A 17,032-nucleotide genomic window follows, 5' to 3' on the forward strand; every position below is an offset into this window, starting at 1 on the left:
TCTGATTTAAATTCTTTAAAAATGTTCCAGGGTCTAGAATAAGTACATCTGAACATCAGTGATGAAGCATCTGCAGCAGAAACCCGCCAGAAGCTCTTAGGAACTGCTGATGGTTTCTCCAGAGTCGACAGCAGGTGGAATATCAACCACAACCATTGTGAGGCCTTCAGGGGACAAGGCGGAGGGAGGGCTCTTATCTGGTGACATCGGTCCTGTTTTGAAGGAGCCTTGCAGGTCCATGTTGATGCACAGCACTCCAGACAGCAGCTGCCTCTTGTACTGTTCAAGACGCATGAAGACATCCAGAACGGAAGAACTGCTTTCATTAACCCAGTTGGGAAACAGGTTGGTGGAGCTAAACTGGGATGGGAGGGACTGGTAGTGGTGCAGCTCCAGCTGCCAGTAAAACCTAGAGCAGGACACGGTAAAGGAGTCAGCTGTAAGTATTTCACTTATTGTTATTAGAGCGGCTATAATCAATTATTTTATAACTATGTATCAAGTTACAATGAGACGATGTGAAAGAGGTTGATCGTAGAGATGAACCTACAGAGAATGATCACCTGACTCCGCAGCGCCGCTCAACTTTAAAAAACAAGTAACTACAGTCTCTGTAGACATATGACATACAAGTTATGTGTCACCTACCTGGCAGATACATGCTGGGAAATGCTTTTGGAGGTCTGGCGAAAAACATGCTGCAGGACTTTTAACAGCTGATCTCGAATCCATCCAACATCTTCTTGCACATCTGGCAGCCACTCCAGAAGTCTACACGTGGGATATGTCGCTGTCAGTCGATTGGCACAGAAGGCAAGTCCAGTATTCTTCTGCTATTTTAATGCCTTTATAGCCAAAATAATATTATATAATATTTGCTGCATAATTAAAGTTCTACTCATAATACCCCAATAACTTTTGCTGCACACAACTAAGACCCAAGTACACATAGAAAAAGTAGTACTGTGCTGTTGTAATCAAGTCCTACAGCACCTGAGAGTCAAGGACAAAGCAGACTCCAGAGGGAGAGTGTAGGGGAGCATCATGGCTGAGGCCATCCTGACAGGAAGCAGGTTGCTTAGCGACTGCATCAGGCTCCTCCTCTCCATGCAGGCCTCAACTAGAGCTGCAGAGGGAGGCAAAGATGACCACAACAGTGACCTCAAACCATTCATAGACGTAACCTGCTTTATTCAGCACTGTTCATGAGCTAAACACCTATATCAAAATTTAAAATTTCAGCACAATGAACATAATAGTGGTGTGAGAGTACTGTTCAAGTACCAACTAATTAGTATGCATTACCTCAAAGGACAATACTTAACATGTTTTATATATATTACCATCCAGGCAGCCACTGGTTCTGTAACATTACCTTTACAGTGTAATACAGTGGCAACTATTCTACTCAATCTGCCCTTTATAGGCATTTCTATGGCGCTGAACCTGAAAGTTCAAGTTGTGGTGTTGAACATTGAAAAATACAGCAATGTATTCAAAATAAAAATAAGTGAATGAAAAGTTTTTTGGGTTGAATATAATTTGGATTCAGTTCTGGAATTTTTTTTTTTATTTTTACTTTCAAATATATTTTGATATTTGAGGTCTTATATTTTTCAGTTTCAGATTTTATATTTTCATATTCAAATCTTTTTTTTTTCGGTTTCAAATCGTTTTTTGACTTTCAGATCGGTTTTTTTCAGTTCAGACTTTTGACTCTGATCTAGCGCCTTCTTTGTTATGCTGTCACTCATGATGCCACGCCCCTCTCAGTTGATGCCACGCCCCCCACGCTAGATTTAGCGCCATACATTTCCTGGCAAACATAACACATGAAAAAGTAGATATGATGTTGAACTATGATGGATTATCTAACTCATGCAAGTTGTGAGAGTATTACTTGCACGTGGAAATGAATGGAAACCATTTCCTGCCTATAAAGTGGAATAAAATACCTTTCAAGGCTTTCAACGCGCTGTGTATGTAGTCATATAAAGTACAGCGTAGCTGTCCTTGCACCATGTATCTCAGAAATTCAATGACTAGCCGTTGTTTATGGGTTGATGAAAGTATCTTACTTCTAAAGATAAATACCTATTAATACCCATTGGATTATCTGAAAAATGCACTTTCAGAAAGCTCAAGCAGGGCTATTTTTCTTCGTTTCTAGATATGAAGTCACAACTATTCCTTCTGTCATTGTTACCTTTGTGCAGAATGGGTGGAAGGTGTTCAAAGATATGCTCCTCTATTGAGGAACTGCAATGAACCATGACTGCTCCCTCTTCCACATCTGGCTTTTCCTCCTCTTCATCACTTTTGTCGTCCTCCTCTTCCTCATTGCAATCCTCATTTTCTTCATCATTAGCCAGCAGAGGCAGCTCTCTGTGAGGTCCATTGAAATTAAGCAATCCTGCAAACAGAACCAAAATGTGAAAGTAGAATTTTTTCTTATCTGTGATCAATGTGTTCATTTCTTAATTAGTTAAATTATTCAACGCATTTATAATAATCTAGTTATAATAATAATAATGTTAATGTTAATGCAAAAAACTGGAGTAATACAAGTCTAATCACAAGCCAAAGCAGCCTATTGACTTGTTGACATGTTCCCGTTCTGATAGCATATCAGGATGATACTGTGTCTTCATACTAGCACGAGATAATCAAGCCTAATTGACAGAAAATCAATTAGGCTTGTTATTACTCACCCAATTATTTTAAGCAGGGCAGAACATGATTTTGAAAAGATTAGAAGAAAAAGTTAATCAATGTTTCTTACCATTCCTCTTTAAAAAGTGCAGAGCGTCTTTATATCCCTGTTTACACATGGCTTTCATAACCTGCACTCAAAAACAAACACATACAAGTGGTCCAATGAGTTCACTCCTGTTCAATTAATCAGTGTGTGTGTGTGTGTGTGTGTGTGTGTGTGTGTGTGTGTGTGTGCGCATCAGGAGGGTTGTAATCAGGTGACCTACCATTGGGTCTGGAGGGAAAAGTGCCCTGGAGACTCTGTAGAGGTTGGTGAGAGTGAACTGGATGCTTGTGTTGGTGAAGCGCAGCTCGTGTATGTTGGCCGAGGTGTCTCTGGGGCAGATGTCGCTCTCTCCGGAGAACGGGGACACAGTGATGGTATTTTTCAGCTCATACTGAGGCAGGTTGTCCGAGATTCCTCCGTCGACATATCGCTGAACAATAAAAGAGAAACATCAGCATCAGAACAAACAGATCACGGATTAATTAACTGTAGATCGTATTTGGCCACAGAGCAATCATCCCACGGGATATGATGATGACATCATATACTGTGTATTGGTTGAAATTTGTTTTTTATTGAAGCTGGTGAACTTTTAAACTAAGAGGTGGGAGGCATGAATTGTGTGTCAACAGATAAGACCAGGGTGACAAAGTTTTTCTGAATTTGAGCCACTGCGAGTCTGAGAGGACAGAACAACATTGATGCCTGAGCCAACTCTCTCATTTTGGCCCTGCACACACACACACACACACACACACACACACACACACACACACACACACACACACACACACACACACACACACACACACACACACACACACACACACACACACACACACACGCCCTTAAAACCCAACCCAAAGGCCACAGAGGGAGGGTGGGAGCGCTGGTATTACTCAATCATACTGCCCAGAAGACCTTTGCTCTAGAAATGTCCAGCAAAAAAAAAAAAGACAAGTTGTGCTTAAAATACAAGTTCTGCTTTCCCCTTCAGTTCTGAGATCTCTGATAAACACGGACTCCAGACGAACTGCATTATCATTGCTTCCGCACATGTGTCATTCAGAACAAACGCATTCTTGAGGGAATTGGGGAGTTACAGATGAAGAAAGTGCCAAATGTAACAACAACAAAATACAATGAGAGGAAATAAAGGACATGCAGCATGGTGGTCAGTAAACCTCTCCAACAGCAATAACGTGAAGGCCTTCATTTAAATTCCATTCACGTAATTAAGCTAATTTATTTTCATTAGACCAAATATAGGATATCGACAACATGAGGACACTGCACACATACTGAATAATTTGAATCTACTCACCACTCCTTGCAGTGTGGGAGGAATGAGGCCACAATACACTGGGATGTAGGCACTGCAGACGCATGCCTAGTTCACAAAAGAGAAACTTGTTGGAGGTGGAATTACAGTTGGGTGATATACTGATATGATATTGGTATTACAGTGTAAGACTATAAATGTCATGATATACCTTAACGTTGCAGTCTTTTTCTGATTTTAAAAAACGCATTACAGTTAAATTACATTTGCTTATTACACTCTGTCACTGCCTATCATCAGGGCTGCAACTAACAACTATTTTCACTATTGATTAATCTGCAGATTAACTTGTTTTGTCTATAAATTGTCAGAAAATAGTGAAAAATGTTATACATTTCCAGAGCATTATAATGTTTTGTCCAACCAACAGCCAAACACACCAAGATGTTCAGTTTACAATTATATGAAATGAGAAAAACAGCAAAAACCTCACATTTGAGAAGCTGAAATCAGTGACTTACTTACTTGATCAATTAAATTGACAAATTGTGTCAGATCTAAAATCAACAATCATATCCATATTCTTTATGATCATTTCTCAAAATGTGCTCAAAATGTGCTGCTATGTAAATGGCTTAAATACTAAAACACTGTCACATTATCAGTATTGACCTATACTCAGACTTAATTCCCACCTGCACCACCTCCTCCTTGTTGTTGAAGTGAGACACCAGGACATTTTCTCCATCCGACACTCGGGTGAGAGAGATTCCTAGCCGCCCGTTGGCCTCGTGGTGGCACTCAGCTGGCAGAGTACGCCGCAGCATGTGACGCATAATCTTCACCAGGTTAAAGGAAGGATGCATGGCTCCGAGGAACCGCTTCCTAGCCTCTTTGGCAACATCGATGATACCTGCACCAGTCTCACCTGTGAAGACGTTGTTGATGTTCATGATTACATAAAGAGAAGATAGAACTTTGTTCATCCTGTAGAAAGTTTTGGGATAAATAAAAGGTATTCATGCAACTGTACATTGTCTACATTATAAAGTCAGGAATTCAGTTGAGTATATGTTTTATAAGCTATTGTACTGAACTATTTTTTGCTGAATCAATAATTAAAGAATAAACTGTAGTTATTCTGTTACAGAACAATCAGGATGATATTTACCTCCCCCCAGTAAAGCAATCTTTAAGAATGTGTCTTTATGAGAAGAAGACGGTTGTCACTTTGTCCATTCAAAAGGGACGAGTTGGTAAATTCATTTTGACATGATCGAGAAGCCATGTTAGAAAGTAACTAAGTTTTGAGGTTCTTTACTTGAGTATTTCCATTTTATGGCACTTTAGTATTTCACTCGGCTACAAATCAGAAGGACATATTATTATTATACTCCCTGCTTTTATCTGACAGCTGCAGCTACCAGTTACTTTGCAGATGAACATATTGTAAAATACATGTGTCACATTGTTGAACATCAATCCATTGTTATAGTAGCTGTAGTATCTGAAAATTCTAGTCCTACCAATACTTTACAAAGTTTATACTTTTACTTGTAACAGTGTATGTTTGCAGTGTACCCTGAATACTTGGCATATTTTAAAAAAAAGCTACATTTGTACTTGTAATTCAGCAGTTTATACATACATACACATACATACACACACACACATATATATATATATATATATATATATATATATATATATATATGTGTGTGTATATATATATATATATATACATATATACACATACATACACACACACATATATATATATATATATATATATATATATATATATATATATATATATATATATATATATATATATATATATATACATATATATATATACATATATATATATACACATACATACATACACACATACATACACACACACACACACATATATATATATATATATATATATATATATATATATATATATATATATATATATATATATATATATATATATAATAAGACAAATAAAACAAATAAATAAATAATCTGTACTTAACTAGGAAGTCACATTGAGATTAAAACATCTCTTACAAGTTTACAGCACAAAAATGCTTGTTTTTCGTATTCTTTTTTTTTTACCTGCATCCATTGCACCTCCTGTAAGCGTTGAAACACTCAACAGATACCTACCAAGACAGACCCCGGTGACCAGAGCAGTGGCGGTGAGAGCTCCAGCGGATGCTCCATAAATGTGCCGGGCGTTTTGCACCAGAAAAGGAGTTTGTTCCAGCAGACAGCTGGCGACACCGACGTGGTAGATACCGAGGAAGCCACAACCTGCAAACGAGATGTTCCACGGCGAGTCTAAAGGAAACATACCGGGGACCGTCCGCTGCTGTGGAAAGTGGGGCTAAGGTCACAGGCACAGATACACTCAGATATAAACGGCGACAAAATAACTAAAACAGTCTTGTTGAAGCTGACCGGACCACCATATTGTATTAATGACGCCTCTTAACATGCTGTCTTTAGGATAATGGACTTTATCTGCTAACTGTTTTTAGCTTTCTAACTAACGGTAGAAGTCACCTTTCCGGTGCAGGCAACGTAACAAACTCCTGTATGCAGCAGCTAAAACCCGATGTGATAAATACAAACAGCCGTACGACGTTTAAATAGCTAGAAACGTGTCCGGTGAGTTGTTATTACTGCACTCTGTTGGCGTATTTAGAGGAGGGCTCCGAGTAAACCATCTTATCCTATCACAATTGACACCGCGAGGCTAAAGTGACCAATCACAAGTGAGATAGTTGATCAGGTGACCAATCAGAATCTCCACCACTGTAACACTGTGAAGTCAACGAGCGGTGACTCACACAGCTGTCAAATGTTTGTCCTCATGTTGGAACAAAGCGTTTTGTTTTGACCTTTATAAATTGATCTGGCTGCTTGTATTCATATGTGTAGTCTATTCATATCAACTAGGGCCTAGTTGATATGAATAGACTACACATGAATAGACAAAGAAAGTCTCAATATAGCCTGTTACTAGTATATTGAGACTTTCTTTCGTAATATTTGCTATCAGTAGAAAGAATGTGTATTGATTTCCGACTATGCAATTTTGGCTAGATGAACCTATTGATTACAATCGATTAAAGCCATCTGCGGCAGTGGTTGTCTGTTCTTGTTTTACTTGTGTTAGTGGTGATTTTACAAAGTAACAAACGCTGTCACAACAATTTACACATTTGGTTGGTTTGCAACATCTTGCTTACAAATCAGGACAAGATAGTAGGGTTTCCCAAGAAATAGTTATGAAATCACAAGTGTGTTGCACTTGAAGTGCATTCAACAATAACAGTGAAATGTTGTTTTTTGTGGATCACTTCCTTGAATAAACTATTCACAGAATGTGGTTACAAATAGTTCACTAGTGGGCACCGGTCCAGGTTCTGTTTAGGACAGGATTCCTTAGAGAACACGTTCAATTGTGAAACCACCATCAGCCAGGGTTCATTATCTTAAAACAAGTATATTCCTACTCTATCAAGTGTGGGGGGCCAACTGCCCAGGGGAGCCAAAAGTCAGTGGGGGTCAATGGGGGCATAACAGCAGTTACAGTTATGCTGACCATAATGTAGTTCAGATTAAAACAGTCTGCTGACATCAACAATAGCAAAAAAAACATTGAGGTTACATAATCTATTAAGAAAAAAAACAAAACATTAAGAACACTTTTAAAATGTTATGTAACTTATTTGTATTATTGTAATAAAAACATTTGTTTATGTAAAAGGACTTCAAATAGAAGTTGTTTTGGCTGAGCTCCAAGAAGGTGCTTCAAAAGGTGATGCATGTCTAACAAAATAGAAAAAAAAAGTACAGCCGTCATCATCGTGTCATTGTACCCAAATTAGCTCTTTGAACCACTGTCACCCTTTGGGACATCTGACCTGAACACATTCTTTCCTCCATAAGTAAATGTTTTACACAACAGAGATGAACTTTTGAAACTATTATATAATAAAAATGATGTAGGAGGTCACTTTAAGCTCACTTGAATATAATTTGCAATATATCTTCAGTTAATATTGCTTAAATGGATAAATGTATTTTATCTTAATTCAGTCTAAATTCAAAATGATATATTATACAACAAAAATAAAATAATGAATTATATTTCCTCATTACATCTTTACATGATGAATGAATTATTGAATGTTCAAAAGGAAATAGAAAATAATAATAATAAAATTACTTTTAAATACATTTTTTGTTATTATAATCACCAAAGATGCTTGTGTAGGATACATTATCTATTGTATAACAAGCACCATTAACAGTACTGCTCTTTACTAAACTGTAAACATTTATATTTAATGTGATTATATTATTTTACAGCCTGAGTCATGTGCAAACAATATATGTATCTATTATATACTCAATACACCACACTTCCTAATGCAGCAGTCTCTGGTAGTATAATAGACTCAACAGCGCTGCCCGCTGGCCGAGCAGGTGCTGACATCTAGCGCACACGTTGACACAAATGTCCCGCCCTGAGTTGAAACTTTGGCGGTGCCAGAATCAAAGCGCTCGATTTCATACACAACAACACCCGGAAAGGCGGGGCTCGTTAGTTTTTTAAACGATACAAAATTGTTAGACTCCACCCGCCTCCCGCCGGTGGACTACGTACACAAAAACGAACAAGCAACTGTGACGCGAGCTTTTTCTTTAAAAACATTATCGGACATAAGGAAGTAGGAAAGCAGAGAGGGATCGAGAGAGGGCAGACGAACAGGAAACAACACAACATTAAACGTTAGCTACATTAGAGAAACATGGAGGTCACTAAAGTAGCCACAGAGTGCAGAGATACGTACTTTTATAGCTAATAATCATGTAAATATATTTCAATGGAGAGAAACAGTGAGGAAGGGGCAGCTACTGATGAAGAGGATGAAGACCAGGCAGCCTGTAGGTCGGAGGATGGAGAAGAGGACGGGACGCCTGCGTGTCAGACATCCACAGGTGGAGTACCTGACCCTTCTTTGGACACTTTAGCTCTGAGGCTCTGCAGAGAACTCGTGCACCAGGATCAGGATTTGAAATCCGAGAGGGAGACCGGACCAACGGTTTCAAGTGGTGTGATGTCTGAAAGTCAGGCAGAGAGAAGTGCTTCCTCCGTGTCTCCCTCCAGCCTCGTGGACACATGTGGTCCCTCCACATCGAGCCTCTCCTCCTCTTACTTCTCCACCCATAATCACGCTGGTGTTTCCTCTTCCTCTTCATCGTCTTCCTCTGTCTTGTCTTTGACTCCCCCCTTGCCTCCTTCTGTGGAGCTCTCAGCTCTGTTGACTGATACGAGGCTGACCCTGGATGTGTACAAGGGAGGAGCAGCTGCCCTGCCTCTGCTTTGGGGGTCTATCCCGGGGCCGCTGAGGGGCCTCCAGTACCTGAGACTGGGCTCTGAGGAGAAGCCAGGCCTGGATGATGCACTGGATGTCCTACAACATCTGACAGAGCTGCGTTCACTGGCTGTTCGGGGTACTTTTCTCATTCATTATATACAGTATCCGCTGTTTTCTTTCTTTTTTTTTTTTCATCATAGATGGTTTAAATGGCTTAATTCACCTTGTTTCACTCCTGTTTAGATACTGTAAATACTGTGTTAATGCATTCATTTACGGCTGTCATTCTCTGTCTTTTTCCTTCCTTTGCTCAAATCTTTCTGCTTCTAACTGCACTTTCCTTTCTGATTCAAGGACACCGTTTTTATGACTCCCAGGGCGACCCGCTGCCTGGCCTCCTCACCACTCTGCCAGCATCTGTCTCCCACCTCTCTCATCTGGTGCACCTGGATCTCTCCTTCAACCAGCTCACCTGTCTGCCACCTTGCCTCCTCAGCTTGCCTGCGCTGTCCTCTTTGCTTCTCTGTCACAACCACCTCTCAGATTTGCCTCCTGGTGTCGGACAGCTGTCCTCCCTCTCCTACCTTTCCCTCCTGGACAACGAGCTGGTCTCCCTCCCCGTGAGTCTGGGTCAGCTGAAAGCACTGCAGATGCTGGATGTTTCACATAACCTCCTGCAGCAGCTACCTGATGAAATTGGTTCTCTAGAGGACCTTATTAAGCTGGAGTTGTCCCACAACAAGCTGAAGCAGCTACCAGAGAGCATGGGTAAGGGTGTATGAGTGAGTGGGTGTGTCACTGACAGAGCACTTAACTTGAATCATCTAATTTAATGTAAGTTAAATTCATGAATACAGCGATTTAAACGTCTTCTTTGTGGCCCAGGCTCCCTCCTCGCCCTCAGGGAGCTTGTCATCTCCAGCAATGACCTCCACCTGATCCCACATTGTCTGAACAAACTGCCTCTGCTGAAAATAGATGTGCGTGACAATCCTTTAGGACAACCCCCGACCCCTCCTCCTCTCTCTCCTACACCTGGTGAGCAGAGAAAAAAGGGGCTTCAAATTGATTTGTGCTTAAATCCTTTTGACTGCATCGTAATTAGATACAGCGTTTACGTTTGCTTTCAGCATATTTAAGTTAAATCCCTGTTTTCTTACCAGATCAACAAGAAACGACAATTCAAGAGTTGCACCTCGGATTTAACCAGCACAGGTACAGTGTCACTCTTAGCATGGACATATTTTCTCAATCTGCAGTAATATTGTCAATTAAAGCGTTTCTGACTCGATTTAAAGACGTCATGCTCCTTTTTGCTCCTTAGTTTCTGTGTTTCGCCTGCTGGGTGTCATGTGTTTCTCCCAGCGGGGGCTGAGCTGCTGTTCCCCCCAGGCAGCCTGGTGACAACCACAAGACTGAAGTGGGCTGAGAGAAGGCCAGAAAGGAAGTGGGTGTGGCTGGAGGAGCATGACATCTTGCTGAGTCGTCCATTGGAACTTCGTCCTCATGGAATTACATTTCTAAAGGTATTGAGCTAAATGTGTCTATGTACCACATCTGGTACACTCATTTTTGGTGTTATTCCATAACCCTGATTAAGTCATAGTGATGTCATCAGGGTTCTCTCAGTTTGGGTTTAGAGACGAAGCTAAAACACAAAGTCTGCATTACATACTGAAGGTGTGAGGTTTAGGAGACATGGACATTTACCAGGCAGTGAGGATCTATAGGAAAATGCTATCGAGTTGCATTGTGGGACATTTATGATCCAATGTTTGTGGAGCTTGACCCAATAGGGAATAAAAGTCAGGATATCTCAACCTCTGCTGCACAGATTCTGTTAATTTAAGTCCCTCAATATCATGGAAGTATAGAACTAAATTGCCGGACTACTTCTTAAAATAAGTATTTAGAAGAAGAAAAAGAAAAGAAAGAATCTTTTGTGTTTTGATCCTAATAGGATATTGTTGTTCCTTCCTGCACTCGCATCACATAAATGTAATCCCCACAGCCTGTGGAGGTGTGTTTGCCACACCATCGGACCAAAAGAAGGGAGGTGGTGGTGCAGAGGTTTGATGGACAGTCATGGAGCACTCTGCCCACAGTCCTGAGGAGAGGCAGCGAGAGTCACAGCAGCCGCCCTGGAGGACGTCCAGCCAGGGTAAAGTAAAACCTCCCACTGCAAAACAAGTTATTACACTTCTATTTCAGCTTTTTTTCCTCATAGTACAAATTGTGATAATATTTTTGATGTACCTGTAGCTGGCCTGCTGTGCAGTGAGCCAGTTCTCCTGGTTTATGGCAGTGTCCCGTCCGGTAAAGGACAGCTGCTCCGTTACACCAGCTGGAGCTCTGCTGGTATCCAGCGCTGACGATGGAGTGAAGCTCCGCTTCCCCCCAGACTCCACGGTGCAGACCCGCACCGTAACACTACAGGTAACGCTACATTATATGGAAGTTAATGTCAGCTTGTCGCTGGGGTATCTGTGGTGTTGCAAGGCTTTAGTTTGTCTCTCTTTCTTTAGGTGCTGCAGGTGTCTGTGTCAGAGGTACAGGCACTGTGTGGCGATCCTCAGGCCAGAGTTAGCCCTCTACTCTGCCTCTCACAGACCCCCAGCATACAGTTCCTACAGGCTGTCGAAGTTCAGGTTCCTCTGCCATCAGGAGTCACAGGTACAGTATGCCTTCACTCTTATACATGTTTATAACAGAATGTATTAGCAAGTAATAACATGTCTGGTGCTTCTGCAGGCCACACAGTGGATATGTCCTGTTTGTATCTGCTACATGGAGACCCCACTGCCCAGACCTGGACCGACATTACATCGCAAGTCTCTCTCAAAGTCACCTATTTGTATGCCATTTTCAACATTACACATTTCTCCTGGTAAGTTTTTGTTTTTATAATGTATGTTTGATTCATAAATGAACTTTGTATTAACACAGCTTTGTGTGCGCCATCACAGGTACTGGCTGTGGTACACCACTCAGCGGTGCGTCAGCGGGGTGGTCAGGAAGGTCTATCAAAGGCTGAAACAGTTTAAAGTCCAGTTCCTCGTCCTCCAGAGGAAGACTGATCCTTCACAAGTTATGCTGCAGTGTTTACCTGCTAACAGGGTTTGCCACTCTCCTCTCTGTGCCTTAACTGTGTAGTTTAATAGATTAATGACACCAAGGACAGTCTGTCCATCAGCCCTCTTCTCTGAAACAGTGGTTGTGCTGCTCCTTGTCCAGGTGGACGGCAGGGTGCAGTCTCTGTCAGAGCAGTATGAGGGCCCTCAGCCCTCAGACCTGTGTGACCTGCTGGAGGGAGAGCAGTTCTTCGCTGGCTTTGAGAGGGGCTTAGATATCACCACAGGTCTGAAGTCCTCTTTGAAGCTCTATCTTAAGTAAACATGTTTCTGTCCTGCTCCCTTTCCTTCCAGGGGTTTATGATGTGCTGTTGTGAAACAGCCTTTTATAAGAAGTTTTGAGATTAGGATTTCCTATTTGTTTTTCCCCAGAGAGACCAGACTGTGTGGAGGGAAGACTGTGTTTTGTGTTTTACTCCAGCCTGAAGAATCTGAAGGAGGTGTACATCTGTCCAGCTCAGGGTCAGAAGGGGCCAGTGAGGGGACAAGTAAGACTATATCATATTCAACAGACAAAGTGCAGTGACTGGAGATAATCCTTACTCTGTTTGTTTTGTTTGCACACATATAATCACTTTGTGAATTCTACATTTCCACATTTCATTGCGTTACACATGATCTCTTCTGCATGTTATTATAACAAACAGATTTGATATATCACTCATCTACATGTCGTACATTACAATCTACACTCAAGCCCCATTCAAACAGGATTAAAGGGAAGCACATCCTGCATTTAGAATTACAGTTTGTGAACATGAGCTACTCTCTTAAAGCCAGAAACCAGAGAAGTAAAAGTAAAATCAAACTTGTGATGCCATCTAGAATAAAGTCTCCAGCTGCTCCATAGACAATGAATGGAAGACTGATTTTGTGGACCCGCAGAATGTTTGTTTTCTTTTTTTACACTCAGATGAACTTTATTCTATTGTGTTTTTTTCAGTTGTGAAACAGAAAATGTACTCATCTACCCAGAACATTCCCCCGGGTGCTCTCAGTGTCCTCTATAACATCTCTCCTAATTTATTGTCCATGGAGTAGATACAGACTTTATACTTGATGACACTACACATTTTAATTTTAGCACTCTAGGTTTTGGATTTGGGAGAGAGCATAGGAATAACATTTATATATTTTGATAAATGGGCGTAGTTCCCCTTGAACAGTACAGATGGCATTTTAACTATTGCAAAATTACATAATATGGTCTGTAATAGACATGGACATTCTCTGAGTCATGACTCGGTTAAATCTTAGCACACAGACATGAAAAACAATAAAATTGTGACTAACACTTTACGAGGATATCCTTTCATACCTCCATTGCGAATATACATCCATAAATCCTCTTAGGAATTATAGAGAAAAGACCCTTCACAACTTGTCAGCATGTTCATATATCAGATTAGCAAACACATTTTTGACTTAATCCATTTTTGCACAAAAGTCAAAGCCTTCCCAGGTAATTTAAAAGAAGAAGAAGAAAAATGTTAGCAGCTCTTCAGAAAAGAACTCAGAGGTCCACTTTATATTACAAGGACGCTGCTCTGTACGGGATATAAATTACAGCAGGAACCAGTGAGTGTGCAGGAAAACTGTAGGTAATTGCAGCTGTAATTACTAATGCAATGTTAAAATCGCCCCATGTCCCCTAGAGAAATAAATCAAGTGTGAATGGGGCTTTAAGTGACCAGACAGTAAAAACCTCTGTATGATCCAAATCAATCCTGTATTAAATACTACCTTTGTGATACTGAGACGTAACGATTCAACTCCATGGTGCATTTTGTCTTATATTTATATCCATCCATACACGATGAATAGCAGTTAAATACACCTTTCAACGTAATACATCAGACTGAAAAGTCCAACATCAAAATGTATAAAGAAAAAACTAAAGTACTGGTTTCTAATGAAATCAGGCTGAACATTTTATGGTATGGATGTAATCACTCTTAATCTGTAAGAGTACTTATGCATTGTTTGGACAACACCTTGACAATCTATTCCTTACCTTTGTCTCAGGTGTCTTTTTATAGAGGGGAGTTTCCCAATCTGCCAGAGGAAGTGGCAAAAAAGAGGAAAGGACCTGACAGTCAGTGGCTTGCAACTTTACCACTGAGACTTCCTGTCAGTTGAAGTGACTTTTTGTTATTTTCATTGTTTCATTTGATAACGTAGAAAGTTTGAGCATTTCTGGATTGTATATGAAGTAGTATAAACCTGTTGTGCAATTTGTTTTAGAATAGTGAATGGCATCCTAGTGATAGTGAATCTGTGTCTATTGGTTATGAATATAAATAATACATATGTACGGTGTTTCTTCCACACACACATTATGTAGACTCTAATTTAGATGTTTATTCCTTCCAGCTAAAGCAACAAATGATGTTAGCTGCTACCTATATGTAACTCGTATTTTCTCCTCTCTGTTTTTTGTCATAGGCTCTAAATTCAGAAAATAATTTTGTAATGGAAGAGCTCCAGTATCCTCCTCTGAACCTGGGTGACCCAGAGAGTGGCTACCTGACGGAGGCCAACCTGCTGTCCATCTCCCTTCAGATAGGACAAGACTGGCGTGTTATTGGCATCAATCTTGGCTTAAGCTACCAGGAGCTGGACCGCATCCAGTACAAGTACAGGTAGGAATGGAGCTGAAATTCCTTAAATTGAACTCAACAATATTGGTAAATCACAGAGCTCAATTATAATGGGAATGATGCACTTTTTTGTGTGTGAATGACTTAACCAGTGCATGCACACACACACACACACACACACACACACACACACACACGTGTTAGCACAGCCAACGCCTCTAAAGGGAATTGGAGAGATGTAATGTGAGTGAAGGCAAACCGCAGTGGGAGAGAATCGGTGGAGAATTTTGATTGTTTTAATCTGCGCTGTCAGCCTTCACTAAGCCATCTGGGACACTGCAGGAGATTACACACACAGACTGATGCTCATCTGTCCTAACCCCCCCCCCCTCTCCTCGTGCTCAGAAAAGAACCTCGCGTGACGCATCCTGGAGTTGCAAAATGCATTACGTAGATGGTTTTCCATGTGAGGTTTTTTATGTAGGAATACATTCACATGTCATTTTAATGATTTGTGTATTTGATGAAAGATGTCCAATAAATACACATGAATAGGCTGTACTTTTGATATAGTATGTATATTTATTTAAGTTCAGTATCTAGAAAATTATTTCATTCTACAGTGGAATTGAAACATACAATACTGCTAATACTGCTGGTATAAAACTGCTAATATTTTTAATCAAAATATATATATTTACATGAGTCACTGTAGCCGGTTTGAAATGCATTGTGTATGTTCTGCTGTCCTCACCAGGGACAACCTGGGAGCCTTAGTGCTGGACATGCTCTTCCTCTGGGCCCGGGGACAGAGGAGTGCAGGACCGGGAGCGGCGTCGAGGCTGGTGGCCGCCATGATGGAGAGCGGCAGGAGAGACCTGGCCGATGAGATTGAGGACATTGTCAGTATAGGAAGGAGGAAGTACTCTGAGTCACTGAGGAGAGTGGGCCTGGAAGAACCTCGTAACACAGGAGTAGATGAACCCACGCTGGGTGCAGATGGCTGACTTACACTTGAGTAACCTGTTTGTTTACAATGTGTCCCCGTCATCTCATCCTGCTGTCCAAACAACTGTTCTGGTGTAGGAAAAAAAAATCTCTCTTAACACAATCATGGCAGCCAGTTAACAGCTGGTGGCTGGACATATATAATGGATGGACTGCATAAAGATGATGGCCTGAGGCCTGTTTTCCCACTTTTTAAAAACGGTCTCAGTTTTCAACACTATGGAAGCCCATTCCTGTCGGGAAAAGTTATATAAGGTGAAACATGTAAATACTCATAGTAAATCAAAAATGATGAAGTCACAAGTCATAGTTGTGCTTTGTGTGTTATCATTTTGACTTAATACCTCATATTCGTGACTTAACATCTCAACATTTGAGCTTAATATTTCGAAATTTGGCGTTATTAAGTATTAATTAAACTCGATAAGTCAGATTTTTGACTATGCTATCATTTTGACTCAGTATCCCATTATTTTTGACTTACCATGAGTGTTTTTAATCCATTTTTATATTTATTTTTTGATTTCTTAGCAGAAATTTGGCACTCATGATAAGCTGTTTTGCACAAAGTTAAGAGGCAGAGCAAACAGCTGTTGGACTATGGAGGCCTGGACTACTTACTGAAAGTGCAACAGGAGGCCATGTTTATGGTCGATTAAATGTCTTCCTTGTGTGCCTTTGATCACCTAGAAACCAGTTTAGCTGCAGCACATATCAGTGACGTATCAGGACATTTGATTTATTTTAAAATGTAAGTATGAATTTCCACTATTTTCATCTCTAGTAAAACTGTTAAGTACAGGAATGTGTAAGCTGTTTTTTTTAAAGTTAAAGCTGAGAGTCCTGTAGTGAGTCACTGGTCA

At 40.5% G+C, this 17,032-nt stretch overlaps 2 protein-coding genes across 2 annotated transcripts; one reads left to right on the forward strand and one right to left on the reverse strand.

Annotated features, from left to right (window-relative positions):
* On the reverse strand, nt 1-6,733 carry pnpla2 (patatin-like phospholipase domain containing 2). The gene is made up of 9 exons (XM_068723143.1): nt 6,204-6,733; nt 4,739-4,971; nt 4,086-4,151; nt 2,982-3,191; nt 2,783-2,843; nt 2,207-2,413; nt 994-1,126; nt 649-771; nt 1-409 (listed from the first exon to the last, which is right to left on the reverse strand). The coding sequence occupies exons 1-9, from the start codon at nt 6,388-6,390 to the stop codon at nt 97-99; spliced, it is 1,533 nt and encodes a 510-aa protein (XP_068579244.1). The 5' UTR covers nt 6,391-6,733; the 3' UTR covers nt 1-96.
* A 2,055-nt stretch (nt 6,734-8,788) lies between these two features.
* On the forward strand, nt 8,789-17,009 carry pidd1 (p53-induced death domain protein 1). The gene is made up of 15 exons (XM_068722368.1): nt 8,789-9,566; nt 9,785-10,198; nt 10,316-10,468; nt 10,594-10,645; nt 10,755-10,956; nt 11,442-11,591; nt 11,693-11,866; nt 11,956-12,103; nt 12,182-12,317; nt 12,397-12,547; nt 12,665-12,788; nt 12,934-13,049; nt 14,587-14,691; nt 15,007-15,203; nt 15,919-17,009. The coding sequence occupies exons 1-15, from the start codon at nt 8,936-8,938 to the stop codon at nt 16,166-16,168; spliced, it is 3,003 nt and encodes a 1,000-aa protein (XP_068578469.1). The 5' UTR covers nt 8,789-8,935; the 3' UTR covers nt 16,169-17,009.
* Nucleotides 17,010-17,032: the final 23 nt, after the last annotated feature.

Source organism: Cebidichthys violaceus, unplaced genomic scaffold (genome assembly GCF_023349555.1).
Source record: "Cebidichthys violaceus isolate CVI_PGR_0920_01 unplaced genomic scaffold, fCebVio1.0.p SCAF_3, whole genome shotgun sequence".
Lineage (NCBI taxonomy): Eukaryota > Metazoa > Chordata > Actinopteri > Perciformes > Stichaeidae > Cebidichthys > Cebidichthys violaceus.